Below are 17,105 nucleotides of genomic sequence, written 5' to 3' on the forward strand. Positions count from 1 at the left end.
CTGGCTTAGTCCTTTCATTACATGTTTTAAGCACAATTATTATGGTTGTTCCCAGATCCTTTTTTAAACCCCCAGACTGGGTGCCCCTTGCTAACAGTTGGAAAGAGAAGCAGGTAGGTGGAGATGCTGTGCTCAGCTGTAAGACCATATTAAGAAAAGAAGGCTGGGTGTTTAGAGCAGTCTCATGCCTGACTCTTTGGCTCTACTTCCACAATACTGTCCCATGCGAAAGTTATTTGAAGACCTGTCAACCAGCTGACAAGAAAAATGAGTTTAAATCCTCAGTGATGCGTTCAAAACAAAAAGTTAACCTTGCAAAATAATTATTTATTGAACAGTGTATTCCGTGCAATTGAACCCAAAACCTCAAAAACAATAAATGTGTCACATCAGGAGATGAGGTTTTACTCAGTTATCTCCCTGCTGATAGTGCTGGGAAGTCTTCTGGGTCATCTGGGTTAGGTGCCAGATCATCCTCCGCCTAATAGGGAAAAACCACGTCATTCATAAAACAATATGCTAACTGTGCTCTGGGCACACAAATACGAGTACCCCTCTTACCCTTCAGAAAGTAAATAAACCTCAAATGCACAATTGTCAATAAAAGCTATATGAAAGGTTGGAGCATTTCAGCGCTGTCCCAAATTCTGTACCCAAATACAGACATACCCTCTCCAATATCGGTTTGACACTCTCTGGGCGCCTGCTAGGACAACCACGTGCTCCTCTTCCTCGGCCACCACGAGTGGGACGTCCAAGGCTCCCGAAATTGATGTCCAAGAGGGAGGTGATATCATTCACAGACCTGCGAAGGAAGTTTCCTTCATCTTCCATATTTACCTTGATGGTCTAGAAATTGGAAGCAAACACTAAATATACAGATTATGATTATTACTCAGTCTTTGATTATTCGGCAATAGATATTCTGTCTCGTTGAATTTATTAATGGCTTGCTTTGCTGCACAGTCAAGAAACTACCCGAATATGCACAGGCATGTCAACACATGTTACAGTTCATCTCAAATTAACCTCATTAGCAGCCAAGATGAACTAGCCCCTAAGGAGCCACAACTGAGGGTGCACAAACTTACACAACTGCCGGTGGCCTATGTTGCAGTAATGTTGCATCACACACACGATTTTTAGTTACTCTGAGAAACTGCAGAAATTATTCATAAAAACAAAATGGGGGAAACAAAAAACAAAAAACAAAAACCAACCCATATAGCCTCCAGAGTTCATCTTCCACGCTCACCTCCACATGCTTTGACTCGTGGATGACCTTGGCTTTGGAGGGAATCTTGCCTTCTGCTTTGCGGATATTAAATTCTGCTTTGGGACGACTCATCTCCTGCATGGCCTTCCATTCATCCAGGGTCATCTCCATAGCAACTTGGACTAACATCTCTCCCTCCTCCTCCGTTGCTCTATTTTATCATTTGAAAACAAATAAATCATCTTCCATTTCTTTTTTTCCCTATTCCCACTTCCTGCAAATGACAATTCTCATGTGCGACTGCCAAGTACAGACATCCCAAATTTCCCCATCAATTAAAGCTCGTCACAGAACATTTTATCTAGCACACTGTTGAATGTGTTTTTGTTTTTTTAAATTGTAGATTTTCCTCTATTTTCATTGCACAGATGCTAAACAAGACCACCGTCACTTCTAAATAAGTCACGGTGGTACAGATGTAAATTTAAGAAAGGATATTTGTGCATTTCACTCACTGATTCGGATTGTCTTCCTCTACAGTTATCTGGGAGTCCTCAGATTTGATTGGAGATGTCCCATCCATGAATTCACTGTACAAAAACGGACATGAACAAACAGAACCTCTATTCTCTGCAAGAATTAAAATGTTGTCATTTTCATGTTTATCAACTACCCACTTACCTTGCAGCTTCTTCAACAGAGCCCCAGTTCCAAGCTCCTCTTCCTCCTCTCTTATCGTCAGGAGGTATACCTCTGCAATTAAGACAAAATGATCATCAGTACACAGTTACGAGACAGAGGACAATCAGGGACAAGCGGCATTTTTACAAAGACTTACGTTCCATTGTGCCGATCGTATTCCCTCTTGCCCCTCAGAATAAAGTAGTCCGGGTTCCTTGCATTTCCTCCAGCTCTTCCTGCTCTCCTACCTTTGATCCCCCCTTTGCCTCTGAGATCAAAGTCTGAATTATAGGAAGGCCTGCCAAAAAAGAAGATTAAAACTCAGTTTATTCATGTGACAACATCCACATTTCAAACCCAGCTGACAGCAGTATCCTAGGAAAGCTTGTTTATGCCATGGGAGGGGGTGGGGTAGGGGTTTATTGCAATCAGTAAGTCCAAATTTTGGGTTAGCATCTCAACTTGAAATGTAGTTTTCTTAATTTAGAATTCTTTTCTCAGAAGTCTGAATTGGTAAGCTATAACCTGAAATTTCAATTTGGTTGGCAAACAAATGCTTTGTTTCCCCCCCCATAGTTGCAGAAACAAGCTTCCATAGTATAATTAGACATTGTTGGGTGACATTAAATATTAGGAGAGCTTTTAATCAACAAAAGCTCCTGTAAGAGTGTATGAAATAATGTTTATGTATGCAAGCATATGCTGAAACACTAATCAAGACTGGGTATGTCATCTTTTATATGACATCAGTTAAATAAAGATATTTTTATTAAGCATGGAATGCAAACCTAGAAACTGAAAACTCCTGTGGGGGTTCCTCTTGGTTGGCCCTACGCTGCCCAGCAGCAGCTTTCTTCTGGGCTTCTTCTCTGCCCTCCCCACTCTCAGACACAGGTGCAGGACGTGGCTGCTGCCTACGGACTGAAGGGAGAAAGCGAGATGGTAACGTACTGAACTGAGTCATAAGGTAGCAATCACTATTTGGGGAAAACTATGTTTCTGAATGCAATTCTCAGTATCAGACTTATGCTCTCAAACCTCACTGAGCTTACATTTACAGGAGGAAAACAACAATTTAACATGCTTTCCTCTTTCCAATCCATTTTTTAGGTTCAGTCCAATAGCTGAATCTATGTACTTAAATGTCCTCTGGAATTATCTATAAAATTAGACAAGCGTCACTTTGACCCAGATTTCTGCACAGAGGATAGTGGGGATATAACCACCTCTGACAGCATGCACATGTGCACCTCGCTGACCACGCATTTTTACCAGCTGACAAAGCTCAGGCAAACTGGCCACTCTTGGCTGGACTACCCCGTCTGGAAACCCCAGCAGCTGCCAGAATCGTTTGGATTTGTGCAGTGTGTCGCAGTACTTACCTGGAACCGGCTCTTGAATATCCAGGGCCATAGGGAGGCGTCGGTCCTTTTGGGACTCCTTCTGACCAGGTTTTTTCTGCTTTGCTTTCTTCTCCTCCTCTTCCTTCTTCTTCTTTTTCTTCTTCGTCTTTTCTGATTCCACTTCGTTGATCAAGTCGAAAGGATCCGTGTCATCATCCAGAAGATTCCCGAACCTGTTCGCCACAGCACACCCGTAGGCGTCCGGCAGCATGTTAGCCTGTTAATGATGAATTAAAAAAACAGTTTAAATAATTACCTCCTCGAGATGATCAAACAGCTTTCAAGTATCAGACAATAAAGATAAGCACCGTTTTCCAGCTCAGCTAGAACAAAAGAGCTGTGACGGTCGGAACTATGCTGCCCCAGTGAACATCCAACAAATGCCTCCAGCATATTTCGGCACACTTTTAAATAAATGTTTGCACGTGTGGATGCAAGCGACACCACGCCCACGTGCTCATCAACAGTCTGCATTGCAAAGGCTTGGCTCAGCTCCTCTGCCAGAGATGGTTCTGTGCTTAGTCAGGCTGGAGGCCTACGAGTCGGAACTGGCACAGGGGCTGAAGTTAAAGGGGCGCTAACCCTCAAAAAGCATTCGAAAAACAAAGATAAACATTTAAGACAAATTTACATATGGAAATATTATCCATTTTGTGAGCTTTCATTACAGTTCACTTTAATTAATGAAGCGCATTAACTTCAATAAACGTATAAAATGGTTTTAATCTACAGTTAGCTAACATTAACCGATAATGTTCGGGTAATTATGGACTGTAGCTTAGACCTAGTAACATTAGCATAAATGTCAGGTAAAGGTCCTACTTTTTTGGGGGGGGGTTGACACTAGTTAGGTAGCTTAGTAGTATACTGGCTTGTTAACGAGTTGACTCGCACAGCGACGTCTTGTTACTGTGCAAGCAAGTCAAGTGTTTCCCTTTTCCTTTTGTTGTAGGCCTGTTTGTTATCTACCTGGCAGTGTCTGTTTCCCTCCAAGGCAGGTAGGCAGTATTGCCTGTCAGGTCTAACAGTAATTTGATTATTGTAGCCAAACCTCAGGAAGGCCTGGGGTGTACCAAAGTAGCTAACTTAATCAAAGCCAAACAGCAGCATCAATAAACATCCATACCGCAGCCCAACAACCAGGCTGAAGGTTGCGTAACCTCTGAAGAACAGTCGGGATTCTTCAACGATTTTTGTGAAAGCTTCAAATAACATTTACCGAAGTTTTTTTGTTTTGTTTTGTTTTTCGTTTTCAATCTACTTGATAGATATTTACTTAGAGAAGCCATACTTGTTTTTATTCTTTTATTTTTAGCTTCCTGGATACATAGCTTAGAAGTGTGCCACTATTGTATGTATACTATTGTAAATGTTGCTTATTAGGCCTACCATTAGGTCAGTCACAAAGCAGGGTTTTTTTGTAATTCAACTGACATTATAAGAAATAATGTTAATCTTCACATTTTCTTGTATTTTTGCTACATAACTGTCAGCAATTGCCTCTGGCCCAAGTAGCTAGTAATGGCATTTGTTACATTAGTATATAAGTTTTTGTAACTAGTAGCAAATGGTGGCCAATCCACAGCTTTACCAGAAAAAAAACTTTCCCAGGTTATATAGGGATCTACTCCTTGCAGAAACTCCTGTGACTGTTCCCTAAATGTTCCCTGACAGTTATCACAAAACTTCACAAAAAAGACTGGAGTTCTGGGTTCTTTAAAGTTGACTTTTAAAGATTGCTCACAATGCAACCTTCAGAACAGACTTGGGGAACATTTGCATAGAGTTACAATGTTTATGAAAGGTTTCTCAAGTCTCCAAAGATTCAATCCATCTGTTTTCCTCCACTTGTGCATTTCAGGGTTGCTGGGAGGCTGGAGCCTGTCACAGTGTCAGTCTTTTGCAGAGATAACACATAGACACAGTCGATTTAGAATCACACCATGCCTATCTTTGGACTGTAGGAGAAAGCCAGAGAACATGCAAACTACACATGGAAAGGCCCCAGACAGCATTCAAACTCAGGACCTTCTTGCAACAGTGTCAGCCACTGCACTGTGTGAAAACAGTGTATTGCACGCAATGTTCTAGAAAAGTCCATTCGTCATACTTTTGCATAAACAAAATGTTAAGAAAGCATGCCTAGTCCATGCTGCACTAAGCTACACATGAGAATCTGAGCGATATCCCATTAAAGCACTGTCTCAATCATTTTTGGCATGCTCCTAGAAGCTGAAAATTTCACACTTCTACCTCACACTTTTCAGCAATCATTGGCAATAAAAAAGGAAATAAGTTAAATCTTATTCATACAGAAAAAAAGGTCAGTGTGGTAGCACCACATAAATTATATTTTATTTATCTATTTCTTATGTAGCTTTCCTTTGGTTATCCACCCTGTAGTGGCTCTATACCCCACTAGGGGGGGCCCTCCTAACAGTTTGCGAACCACGTGCATTAAACTCTCCATATTTGCATGCCCCATATGTTCGTAACTTTGCAAATCTATACAAAACCCTCAGCCTTAATGAAATGTCTATACTATTTACTTTTTTTCAGACTGAACTTCATTTTACTTCTTGGATTATTTGATGAACTGAAGCAACACATAGGCCTACTGAGACAATCATATGACATATGTATAATATGTATAATGCTCAGATCTCTTTAGTCCAGCTATTAAAATATATAAAATTCCACCTACCCTCTTTTGCAAGATGAGTAAGTAATTTTATATAATGAAACCTCATTCAGTAGTCATAGCAGAATGAATATACAAGTCTGTGTTGTTAGTGTGCAATGTTTCAGTATTAATGTATAGCAGGAAATGTATGAAAGAGTGTAAATGTTATCAAGTCTAGTAGCAGTTTTTGTTTGAGTATTTGAAAGAAAGAAACTCACACAATATTTACTAAAACAGATGTGTGACACTCAAATACCGAAAGCTATCATAAATCCGCATCAGCACATTTAAATTCAGTGTCTGTAGTGTGTATAGTCCGGGATGGCCTGGATGGTGTTCATCCAGCAGTAAATCTGCACTCCCTTTGGCATACTATACTATTTTTAAGACAGTGCCCTGGAGTGTATTTAAACTGTTTTTTACTAGGTAACTGAAACATGGGCGACAAACAGGATGACAGTGAAAGCAGGGCAGGGTCGTCTTCCAACAACTGCCAGGAACGGATGATTGACAGCACACTTTACTACATTTTACTGGAGAAATGAAATCATCTGAAGAACACAGTATCTAGAGATTTAGTAGGGTTTTGGGTTAAACAGATAAACCACTTTAGGTATATTGCATTGATATAATGAAATTTCAAATAACTCTAAGTTTCTGTTTCCATTTCTCGCACACAATAAAGCCTTTGTTCTATTACTTCCGCCCTACAGTGATTACGTAACTTTGGCGCCTCGGAACCACCGTTTTCTTTCCCTTTAAAACGACAAAAACATGTAATAACATAAACAGATTCTTCAGCGCGGGAAAAGAGCCATCTGCTCATCCGCAATGTTAAAAAAATTAACCGCCCTTCGCTCCCATTGGCTAACACGTGGGCCACAATCGCTTTCATTGGCTAGTCTTGATGTCAATCTGCGAGAGCGCGCATCAGGTGTTTAAATCTCATTGGACAAAAGCTTTTCGGCCAATTAGTGTGCACAGAGCCCTTCGCGTCTCCTACTGGTCTGGAGAATGGCTAGGTAGAGCCATATGGCTGCTGCCATTCGCTTCTTTTGACACGTGGGGTTCGACGCCTGCAGTGGATTGGAGGATGCACTGCTCAGGCGCGATTTTGCAACGCGGGACAACGCTCCTGTGGGCGCACACAGGTCAATTGAGACGACCTGCTGCGACAAGAAGGAAAGAAACCGCAGTCTTCATATATTCCTGCAACTTTTGTAGTTACTTTATAGCAGAGAGCGGATCAGAGATTTTTTTCTTCTTCTTGTACTCTTTGGAAATGAAGGAAGTATTTACTCCAGATTAAGAAGGCAAACTATTTATTACACTTGCTCGTTTATCTTGTTGGGAAAAAAAAATAGTTTTGCGGCTTTTGCGTCAAACACCGGGATTTTGACACTCAAACGATGGCTGAGAGCAAGCACCCTCACGTTATTTTCTGCAATGACTCGCCTAAAAGAGTTTTGGTGTCCGTCATCAAGACCACTCCGATTAAACCCAGGAAAGCAGAGGCCATAACTCCGACAAGCCCCGGCTTCAGCGACTTTATGGTCTACCCGTGGAAGTGGGGAGAGAACGCCCACAATGTAACCCTGAGCCCGGGCTCAGGGAGTGGAGCCGCGTCCCCTACCGGGACACAGACGGCCAGGGAAGCGGACACAGCTCCTTCACCTGAGCAGATCAAGGTAAACCCCTCATATGAAAGTTTGTCTTGATACTCTTTAAAAAGTGACATGGCTGGATGTCGTATGGATGTCTGAGCGCAACCTAAAAGCAGAAAGTATTTTTTAACTATTTTAATACTTTAATATTGTTAATGCAGAGACTGCTGACAACAGTGTAATACGCCTAAAAGAGCATTTGTAACTTAATTCATTGATCTGTTGAAGAACCTCCAGAGCAGGTCTGAAAGGATATAGCATGTGTATAACAGGCGCAATAACCCATACATAGTTATCACAGCAGAACAGCACGATCAGAATGAACACCTTTTTCTTGTAAAGTTATATATTCTCTTGAAATGTGATTACTTAAAACAGAGAGTCGGCCTCAATATGGCGTCATATAGAGTCATTTAAAAAACGCCCGCGCATTAGGGTGTGACTCCGTGGATTTTAAACCCCAGTTCCTGAATCTGGAGCAGCTGCTCCAATATGACGTGTAGTCGCGCGCCAAAAATTTAACCGGATGTGAATTAGCTCACAGTGTAACACGTGAGCTAATTAAATGAAGTCAGACTGGCACGTTGATACATTGTATGAAATGCAATAAATGAGTATTTTATGTGAATCATGTGTTATAAGTGTATTAGATTATGAAGCAGTGAAAACAGTTTGTCCTTGGTTTGGCATATTATACCCTGCTTTGTCTCAAAGCTGTTGCACCATAGGTGTTCATTCATCCAGAGTCCTTTGATAAGTCTGATAGGGCCAGAGCAATGATTCTGCGTGTTCTCGCTGTCAGGATGGTATCCGCAGAGGCCGGCCACGGGCGGACACAGTCCGGGAGCTGATAAGCGAGGGGGAGACTTCATCCAGCCGTATCCGTTGTAACATCTGCAACCGAGTGTTTCCCAGAGAGAAGTCTCTCCAGGCCCATAAGAGGACACACACAGGTGAGAGAAGTCCGCTGACCCATTATAAATTGCTTTAATACATGTGCTTCACCTGTCACGGTACAAAACATGAAACCATGTGGTCCCTGTTCTGAATTTAAAAGCATTGTCTAGTAATTACTAAAGTATTAAGTAACCACAGTTTTTCCACTAACTAACCCACCCCCTCCTCAATTTCCCAACTTGTGGGATGAATAAAGTATATCTTATCTTGTTCCACCCCAGGTGAGAGGCCTTATCTGTGTGACTACCCAAACTGTGGGAAGGCATTTGTCCAGAGTGGACAGCTGAAGACCCACCAGCGCCTGCACACTGGGGAAAAACCCTTTGTTTGCTCTGAGAAAGGTGGGTGTGAAACGTAGATTTTTTTTTTTTTTTTTTTTTTTAGAAAAGACCATGCAGTTAGCCTTTTAAAAATGTATTATCACAAACAGCAAACTGAAAGTTTTCACCTTTAGTGTCTTCAAGGTACTTTCCATTAAGATGAAATGTGGTTTATTTACTATGACTGACTAGAGCCTTAAACTAATACTTGGAAAGTACCTGGGAAATGAAACTGACTGTGTAACAGTCTGCTGTAATTTCATGTACTAACCCTAAAAATCATTACTGTTGCTTTGTGACTTATAAAAAGTCATATTTGAGTAAACATCATTACTCATTAATTTATTAATAGTAATCCATTCTAAGAAGACTGAAGCACTGTTTATAACAGTAGTGAACCACAAATGTTGTGCACTACACATTTTAACTATGTAAAAATGACAAAAACCTCCAGTCATTTTCTGCAGTTATTCAGACTTGATGCTTCCTCTGCAGGATGTGGCAATCGGTTTACACATGCTAACCGACACTGCCCCAAGCATCCTTTCTCCCGTCTGAAGAGGGAAGAACCAAAGGAGGGTCTGGGGAAGGCTCAGTCTGTGGATAACAAGGCTGTGGCAGAGTGGCTGGCAAAGTAAGTGAAAGTAGGCTCATATGTACAAAAGCAGGACCGTGAGGAAGATTTCCACATTTAAATAGCTTTTTTTGTTTGTTTTGTTTACATTGTATGGTAATGTGCTCTTTGTCATTGCAGGTACTGGCGAACCCGTGAGCAGCGTGCCCCTACAACCACCAAGGTGAAGCCACAGGGCAAGGCTAGAGGGCAGGACCAGGAGCAGCAGGATCCAATGGAGTTTCTCCAGTCTGATGAAGAGAACGGGGAAGAAGAGACCGCAGAGGAGGAGAAGAGCACCCAGGGAGGAGCAGCCAAGCGCCGCCTCCAGGAGCAACGAGAGCGACTCCACGGCGCTCTGGCGCTCATCGAGCTGGCTAACAACCTGTCTCCCTGAACGAACACCCATCCCACTTCCTCATCCCGGACTCCCAATTCCCTGCCCTCGTATCTCTATCCCAGTCCGCCTTCCTGTTACATGTGCTGTCGCTAAAATTCTTCCTACAATGCAGATCAACAAGTAGTTTAGTTTTTTTCCTGTAAAGTTGTGAAAACAGACTTTGTAAAAGAGCTGGATTGGCTTGAGATCAGTGTTACACAGGTATCTGTTCCCACACACATTATCAGGAAGGCACAAGCTAAAGCACCTTATTCAGCTTCAATTTTATCCTTTTTAGGCTGCTATAATTGTAGATTTGACAATATGAAGAATGTCTTTCTTTCTTCTGTCTTCTAAAGGCAAAGAAAGGATACCTATCATGTTTTGGTTTTGTTTGCACTTTGGTAACAAGTTTTTTTTTTTTTTTTTTTTAAGTATATTGTGAGTGTAAGAGTGTGTATGACTGTATATATGGATTAAGCTCAGATGGACGGAATGATACAGGGTGTGGTCAGCCATAGGAAATGTTGAGTTCAACTGTCAGATGGCGTCTCACCATGTTCCCAGGTTTCATCTCTGGTGCTATAAGCACAATTTCACTGCCACTGATGACAGCAGTGGCAGTAGAAATGGACTGAGAAAGGTTCAGCTAGTTTTTTGCCTCACAGGTACAACTTTATTTAAGGGCAAAGGTGGACAAGAGGGAAGTCAGGGAAGATGGAAAAGTCTGACATTATATGACACGGGCCATTTTTATATGTGTGATCATTGCAACCCTAATCCGCAGGTCTGATCAGGTACAAGCTCTTAAAAAAAATTCAAATTTTTACAGTTGATGCTTGTCTAAATATATACATGTAACTATTTTCTCAACAGTAACAGACAAGCATAACACTCGTTTTCTAAATACAGTCTACCAGATTCTACAGTGTTCAAAGGTTCCAAGTAGTTTTTAAACACAGGAAAACATTTAGATTTTGTGGTTTTCCTCGTAACAAGTTTGCGAAACCAAAAAGTGTTTTCAACTAGGTGGGAGATGTTTTACAATGCGTGTCAGTCACCTTTTATATTAAAAGCTGGCTGACTAGTTTTGATATGGGAACAGTACCATAGTAGTAGGTGTATGTATCTCATTACAAGTCATTTTTTCCATATGTTTGATTAACTCATAAAAGGGAAATATTGCAACACAAAATGTCCCACGATTGTAAAACATACATTTGGGAAACTCATTGGTTTTTATGAAGTACTTGGAGCCCCCATCAAGTCTTGGATTAAGTTTGCAATGCACTGAATATTAGGTTGCCTTGCCCAGAAGAAATGGCACTTGTTTATCATAAACTGATGTGTAGTGGATTTTTTTGTTTTTTTTTCCCCTGAAGCAACACTACATCTCTTAACACTGTAAGAAGCCTTTCACAAGTGCCCTGCCTCTGTTTAGGGGAAACCTGCACCAGAAAGCCGTCACTCGAGAAGTCAAGCGAATTTGAATTTTGTTTTTTTTAAGTAATGGTGAAACTGGAAGCCAAGTGGATTGTTGATAATCAGTAAACCAAATGATTTATTCTAGCCAATTAGAATATACCTGGAAGCATTTTACCCTTTGTTTATATTTCGGTTTGAGAAAGATTAAGGCATTTAATATATACATGTAGTTTTAGAATATCGAGTGCACAATTTACAGAGAGCTTTGAAATTTTAATTTGTAGTTTCAGTTTTCCCCACTGCTAACATCCTCCATCAGTTTTCATATTTAAGTATGTAGGGCGATCCTGCTTGCTTGGTAGATATACTACATGTTTTAAAGTACAAATTTTCTCTCACAGGCTGTCCACACTGTTCTGTCATTGTTGATCTTCAATAAACATTCACTGAACCTGACCCAGGATTTACCCCTTCCTTGTCCATTTGTTCATTGTGTAAAAGTATAATGAAATAGATGGAACCTGGAATATATTTGGAAAGCATTTTATTGATTTTATTTTTTTGCTTATTAATGCACATAAGTGCTGAAGTAATATCATGCTCCAATATGGAGCAGATCAGCACCACCAAGTGGTGAAATCCCTTTAGACCTTAGAGTACTTTCCTGCTGATTCCTCGGAGATCTGAAGCTTCAGCTTTTGTGCTCCTGTGTCACTTCCAGATGGTTTCTTGTTGAAGGTCATATATGAGTACATTAGTCCACCTGACATACTGAAAACCAAAAAGATAAAATGTTCAAGGAAACAAAATCTGCAGACTAAACTATATTTATCAGAGAATGCCTAATCTTCACTTTCAATCAATATTTTGCTCTAGATTAAAATCCTTCCCAAGCCAGATTCCAATCTGCTGTTCTTATTCAACATAGCATACTGTTTGACTTTTTGAAGAAATATGGCCTCTTATAGAGTCACGCTTAACTCTGTAGTCAGGAACAGAAAATAGCATTTAAGTCTTATTACTCACCAAATGCTGAGGCCTAGGAAATTAGTCCAAGAGAACAGGTAGTCTCCACCCACAAACATGCCAATATAGGCCACTGCAATATTCTGAGGAAAAGGTGAAATTGTGTTCACTTTAGTATCATTGTGTTGGAAATAAGGAAAAAAACAACAACTATCTTAGTAAATCCCTCCACCTGTCCATCACCATGGGTCAAGAAAAAAGGAGGAAATTTTTTGCTGTGGATTTCAGTCAACAATTTTTCAAAGAACTCTTAATATTTGGATTTTGTACAATAAAAAAACAAACTAATATCACTGTGCTCTTACCTTTACTGCCCCAACTACTGTGGTTGTAAGTGCTGAGTTATAATGGCTGCAGAGGACGATGGAATACATCAGCACAAACCTAAAGAAAATTAGGACAAAAGCAAAACAGCTTTGAACAGCGATCTAACATCTGGGCCATTCCATCGTCAACTCAACACCCTCAGATTCAACAACGTTTTTATTTGTGCAAATATTTTAGTGTGTTTAATAAAGGTTAACGAAATTCTGCCTTCACACTATGAATACTTTCCAAGTTATAGGCCCTCAAAATACACGGAAGGGTGGGTAGAATAGAATATGCCCTTTCAACTTAGTCTCTTTTTTAGCTACAATCATACCATATTCACCCCCTAGCCATCTCCGCTTCTGTGTCAGAATAATTTTCATCACATCCTAGTTATCTTTGATCAATTTTATATAGAATGACCGACTCAAGGAAGTTTGATTTCTACAATAACTGAACAGTTTGGACTGGATTATAGTGACATACCCCATTAAGCATGAAATAAGGAAACAAAAGACAAATGTGCCTTTCACCCAGTCTTCAAATGTGACTGCCTGTGGATCAAAACATAAAGGGTGGTAACAGAATACAGTTTCTGGCACAGAAAACCAAAAAACAACAATAAATAGCGATAATGCACCTGATCACAGTTTACCTTGTGTAAATCTCCAGTAAACGCACTTGCCAAGACAGTAGGAATGACAATTATTAATGCATTGTAAAACAGGACCCCATACTTCCCAAGACCCTTGACAAAAAGGAGGAAAACAAATGTAAACAGCAAACACTGTTATGCAATAGGGACATTTCAAAGTATTGAGAACGTTAACATTTTACTCCTGTGAGGCACATGCGTCATTAGATGCTCGCATCACTATGCATTAAAAAAAAAGGTTAAAAAATGTGCGAATCCCACGATTCTGCTTTTAGATATAAAGACGCTGCTAGTGTGGAGCTGCCATGATCAAAGGATATTCGTGAACGACACTAAAACCTTCTGTTTTGTTGTTTAAAAAGATAATGCTCAGCTTTCTTTTCTAATATTCTTCTTCTTTCAGCTGTTACCTTGGGGTTACCACAGCAGATCATCTACCTCCACTCCTAGCATCCTCCGTTGTCACATCAACCCTCTGCATATCCTTCTTTACTACATCCATGAATTTTCTCTGGGGTCTTCATCTTTTCCTTCTGCCTAGCAGCTCCATCTTCAGCATCCTTTGTCCAGATAAATCCACCCTCCTCCCCCCGATGTCTAAACAATTTCAGCCTTGCTTCTTTAACTTGGTTTGCACACTGCTCAGCCTGAGCTGTCCCACCTGTAGCTCCAACTCTGACACAAATCACACCTGACACGTGTCTCCACCCAATCCACTCTGCCTGCACACTCTCCTTCACTGTGCATTGCTTTGGATGGTTGTGCCCCCATTTTTCTTGGCAGCACAGCTGTGCAGTAAAATTGTTTTTTGTTTTTTTTCTTCAAACAACACCTGGACAGAGATATATCTACTAAAGCAGCAATGCTCAAATTGTCTCTGTTTTTCTACGGAACAGGAAATCCTACCTTATCACCAAGTTTCTTCTTGGTGTACACTCCACTGGCAGCAGTGAATGCATCATTAAGCAGGATGAATGTATAGCCCTCCACATCAAAGGCCAGGTCTGAACTATAGGAGACAATAGAGATGGAGGTAAAGTCTACTTTGTTTTTGCAGTTCATGGAGAAATACAATTACAAAAGTAATTTAAATAAAAACAAAAAGCAAAACTATACCTTGCAGCAATCATAGCACCAAATACTATGGTTACAACACTGTACACAAGACGCTTTGGAAATGTTTTTCTGAAAAATGGAGATAAAGAGGACAAAACAGGCATACAGGCATTAATGGGCACTTCCATTGTTAAATCTTTTTTTTTTTTAATCTCACATCCTACACTGAAAGCTTTCACATTGTTTAACTCCATTAACAAATCCATTAGAAACCTCTTCAAGTAAAGTACTTTAAGAAATTTCAGACCAAATCAGATGAGATAAGGCCCTAGAGTGCTTCAAGGCTCTAACAGTACGGTAATACATAGTTAGAATAATTCCTTACCTTAGTATATACGCTTCCAAGATCATTGTCATCAATATAGTGAATTTCCGCAAAACTGTAAACATGGGTAAACTGTAACAGATAACACAGTTTCGGGAAGACTGCATAAATGAGTACTGAGAAAATCTTAACTAAATTTAAGGACTAAATGTGATGCAAATGAACTGGTAAAAACCTGAGTTTTTTGGTGCTTGCCAGGCCTGTAACATGGTTCCCAACGTACAGCAAAGGGAGGGGGAAAATCTGGGCATAACAAACAAAAAGATTTATAGATCACAAAATACATTAAAAAAAGAATAAATAGAGATATTATAATGGGGTGAGGGTGCTTACTTTTAAGAGAACATTCTTGTCGAAATCTTGAAACTGCACCGTTTTGCTCTTTTTGGCCGCATAAAGAACAATAACAGTGGTGATCATCTGAAAGGACAATAAAATGAGTTTGTATTTGTTTATTATTAGTGGAGTGTGGGTGGGAGGTATTCGCACCTGGACAACATACCTGTCCAATTCCCAGACACAACTAGGAGGGAAATCTGCAAAGTCAACACACAAAAAGCAGAACTCTTAAATATAACTCGACAACAGAGAATAAGCTATTATTACAAGCTTCCTTTATCTGTGAACTTAACAATTTTTTTTTGCTTCCGTCCTTCGACTATGAATAAATTAGTGATATCCCTACAAAGCGACACCTACCTGAAAGTTGTCAACACGGTTTTGTTCACTACGGTAATAAGAAACGAACTTCCGGCATAAAACAGTGCAGAGAGGAGCTTGAGCAAAGCGGAGTGTTCCGCAGTTTCTTCACAGGGTTCCAAAGACATAGTTACATACTGCGAATGAAGCTTTTAGCGTTTAAAATTAGGCTTGAGTTGATTCTGGTCGAGTGGCGACTTTCGTTCAGCTGCCCTTTCGTGTCCACCAGTCGTAAATGGCCACATAGCAAAAGAAAGGGTAGGCGGTCTTTTACAACTATTACATAATTCAGGAGATGGGTCGAGCTGAAGCCAAATTGTTTCGCCTGTCTTTAAAATGTCAAGCACATTTTCACTTAATAGGAAACGAAAAGAAAAGCACACTGTTACAAAATAAAGCGCAGACGTTCCAAATAGTTTACATGAGTTTTTATAGATGAAATGTAAACAGTTTAGGGAGAAAAAAAGAGGAAGACTCGGTAACCACACTATAACACAAAGTTAGTTAAACAACAGAAATACCAGTCTGTCCAGTTAAGAAACATAAAGCAACGTGAATCAGTTTCACCTGATTTGGAGCAAATTATAGTGAGAACAGGTGCACTGGAGCGGCAACAAGGACCCCCCCTTTAGGACAGGGACACACCATTATCACGGTTGATTTTAATCAGGCAAACCTCCAGTCTTTCCTGCCTACATTCTAACACAATGTAAGATGTATGACAACAGGGGGAAGCATTTACACACAGGCAACATAAGAGAGCCACACAGCTCCCAGACCTAGACCAGTCTGACCATCTCTCTCTTCTCCACTCACCTGAGCTGAAAAGGGGGATCAGGTCAGCTCTGCACTACCTGGGAGTGCTCAGGAGGAACAAAATCTTTGAGAAGCTGCTGGTGACCTTCTATCGTTCAGCCATTGAGAGCATCTTTACATATGTGGTTCACTCACTGCACCCACGCTCAGTGGAAGAGGCTTCAGAGGTCACCTGTTTGAGTTGCTGTCCTCTAGGGGGCGCTACAGGTCCGTCCAAACCACGATGAACAATCTCAGAAACACATTTTCTTTTCACAAGCCATTACTGTACAAATTTCACATCAGTACTTCTCACATCACACATCACTACACATGTGTATATGGTGGTACTTTTGGATTTGTTTTCATTGTTATTTATTCTAAATGCTGCTACAAAGGAGCAGCTTCTAATCTTTTTGAACATCTGATATTTAATGTCAACAAAGGACTCTGATTCTGATTTTGAACAGGCAGGCGATGCCCACTGGTTATTTTTTCTCGAGTTTTGTTTTTATTATTGTCCTCGTCATGGCTTTGCATGGCCAGCAAAGTTAGTCCAGCTCCTCTAGGATGCTACATCCATACATTCTACTGCAACAAGGTTTGCTGTGTCCCCCAGTGCAATCTTAAGACTGTGAAGGAGATACCAGGAGACCGACTGCTGCACAAGAAGCTGGACAGGAACATAGTAGGGCATCGACCTAGCAGCTGGATGATCTGCCAAAAAGTTACTGCCAAATATTGAATTTTCTTTTTATTTATAATGTTGTTATTTATATTGGTAAATAATATTCAGCATGATTTATCCAGGATAAAATAAAGAAATTACCTGTTTTGTC

General features: G+C 40.4%; 3 protein-coding genes across 7 annotated transcripts; 1 reads left to right on the forward strand and 2 right to left on the reverse strand.

Annotated features, from left to right (window-relative positions):
- Positions 1 to 306: 306 nt before the first annotated feature.
- LOC147317603 (intracellular hyaluronan-binding protein 4-like) lies at positions 307 to 4,436 on the reverse strand. 2 transcript variants are annotated; one of them, XM_086314731.1, is made up of 9 exons: positions 4,270 to 4,436; positions 3,280 to 3,517; positions 2,686 to 2,818; positions 2,055 to 2,195; positions 1,898 to 1,969; positions 1,732 to 1,806; positions 1,256 to 1,427; positions 670 to 849; positions 307 to 481 (listed from the first exon to the last, which is right to left on the reverse strand). In XM_086314731.1, exons 2-9 carry the CDS (start codon positions 3,509 to 3,511, stop codon positions 413 to 415), a joined length of 1,074 nt encoding a protein of 357 aa, XP_086170857.1. In that variant the 5' UTR covers positions 3,512 to 3,517; positions 4,270 to 4,436; the 3' UTR covers positions 307 to 412. The 2 variants fall into 2 exon arrangements, with proteins under 2 accessions (XP_086170857.1, XP_086170856.1); XM_086314730.1 differs by lacking the exon at positions 4,270 to 4,436 and adding an exon at positions 3,609 to 3,744.
- Positions 4,437 to 6,275: 1,839 nt separating this feature from the next.
- Positions 6,276 to 11,797, forward strand: znf367 (zinc finger protein 367). Its single transcript, XM_086314733.1, has 5 exons — positions 6,276 to 7,671; positions 8,450 to 8,600; positions 8,826 to 8,945; positions 9,420 to 9,558; positions 9,679 to 11,797. The coding sequence occupies exons 1-5, from the start codon at positions 7,393 to 7,395 to the stop codon at positions 9,932 to 9,934; spliced, it is 945 nt and encodes a 314-aa protein (XP_086170859.1). The 5' UTR covers positions 6,276 to 7,392; the 3' UTR covers positions 9,935 to 11,797.
- Positions 11,749 to 16,433, reverse strand: slc35d2 (solute carrier family 35 member D2). 4 transcript variants are annotated; one of them, XM_086314737.1, is made up of 12 exons: positions 16,288 to 16,433; positions 15,262 to 15,308; positions 15,106 to 15,192; positions 14,948 to 15,015; positions 14,773 to 14,844; positions 14,448 to 14,516; positions 14,238 to 14,340; positions 13,332 to 13,424; positions 13,163 to 13,230; positions 12,673 to 12,751; positions 12,368 to 12,450; positions 11,749 to 12,112 (listed from the first exon to the last, which is right to left on the reverse strand). In XM_086314737.1, the coding sequence occupies exons 3-12, from the start codon at positions 15,190 to 15,192 to the stop codon at positions 11,986 to 11,988; spliced, it is 849 nt and encodes a 282-aa protein (XP_086170863.1). In that variant the 5' UTR covers positions 15,262 to 15,308; positions 16,288 to 16,433; the 3' UTR covers positions 11,749 to 11,985. The 4 variants fall into 4 exon arrangements, with proteins under 4 accessions (XP_086170863.1, XP_086170862.1, XP_086170861.1 ...); XM_086314736.1 differs by lacking the exon at positions 16,288 to 16,433 and adding an exon at positions 15,472 to 16,007; XM_086314735.1 differs by having other exon boundaries at positions 11,751 to 12,112; positions 15,275 to 15,308; positions 16,288 to 16,432.
- Between the last annotated feature and the right edge of the window lie 672 nt (positions 16,434 to 17,105).

This window comes from Aulonocara sp. 'chitande type north' Nkhata Bay, linkage group LG12, assembly GCF_057382095.1.
Source record: "Aulonocara sp. 'chitande type north' Nkhata Bay isolate Kocher_YH1m ecotype deep benthic linkage group LG12, A_spYH_male_GT1.1, whole genome shotgun sequence".
Lineage (NCBI taxonomy): Eukaryota > Metazoa > Chordata > Actinopteri > Cichliformes > Cichlidae > Aulonocara > Aulonocara sp. 'chitande type north' Nkhata Bay.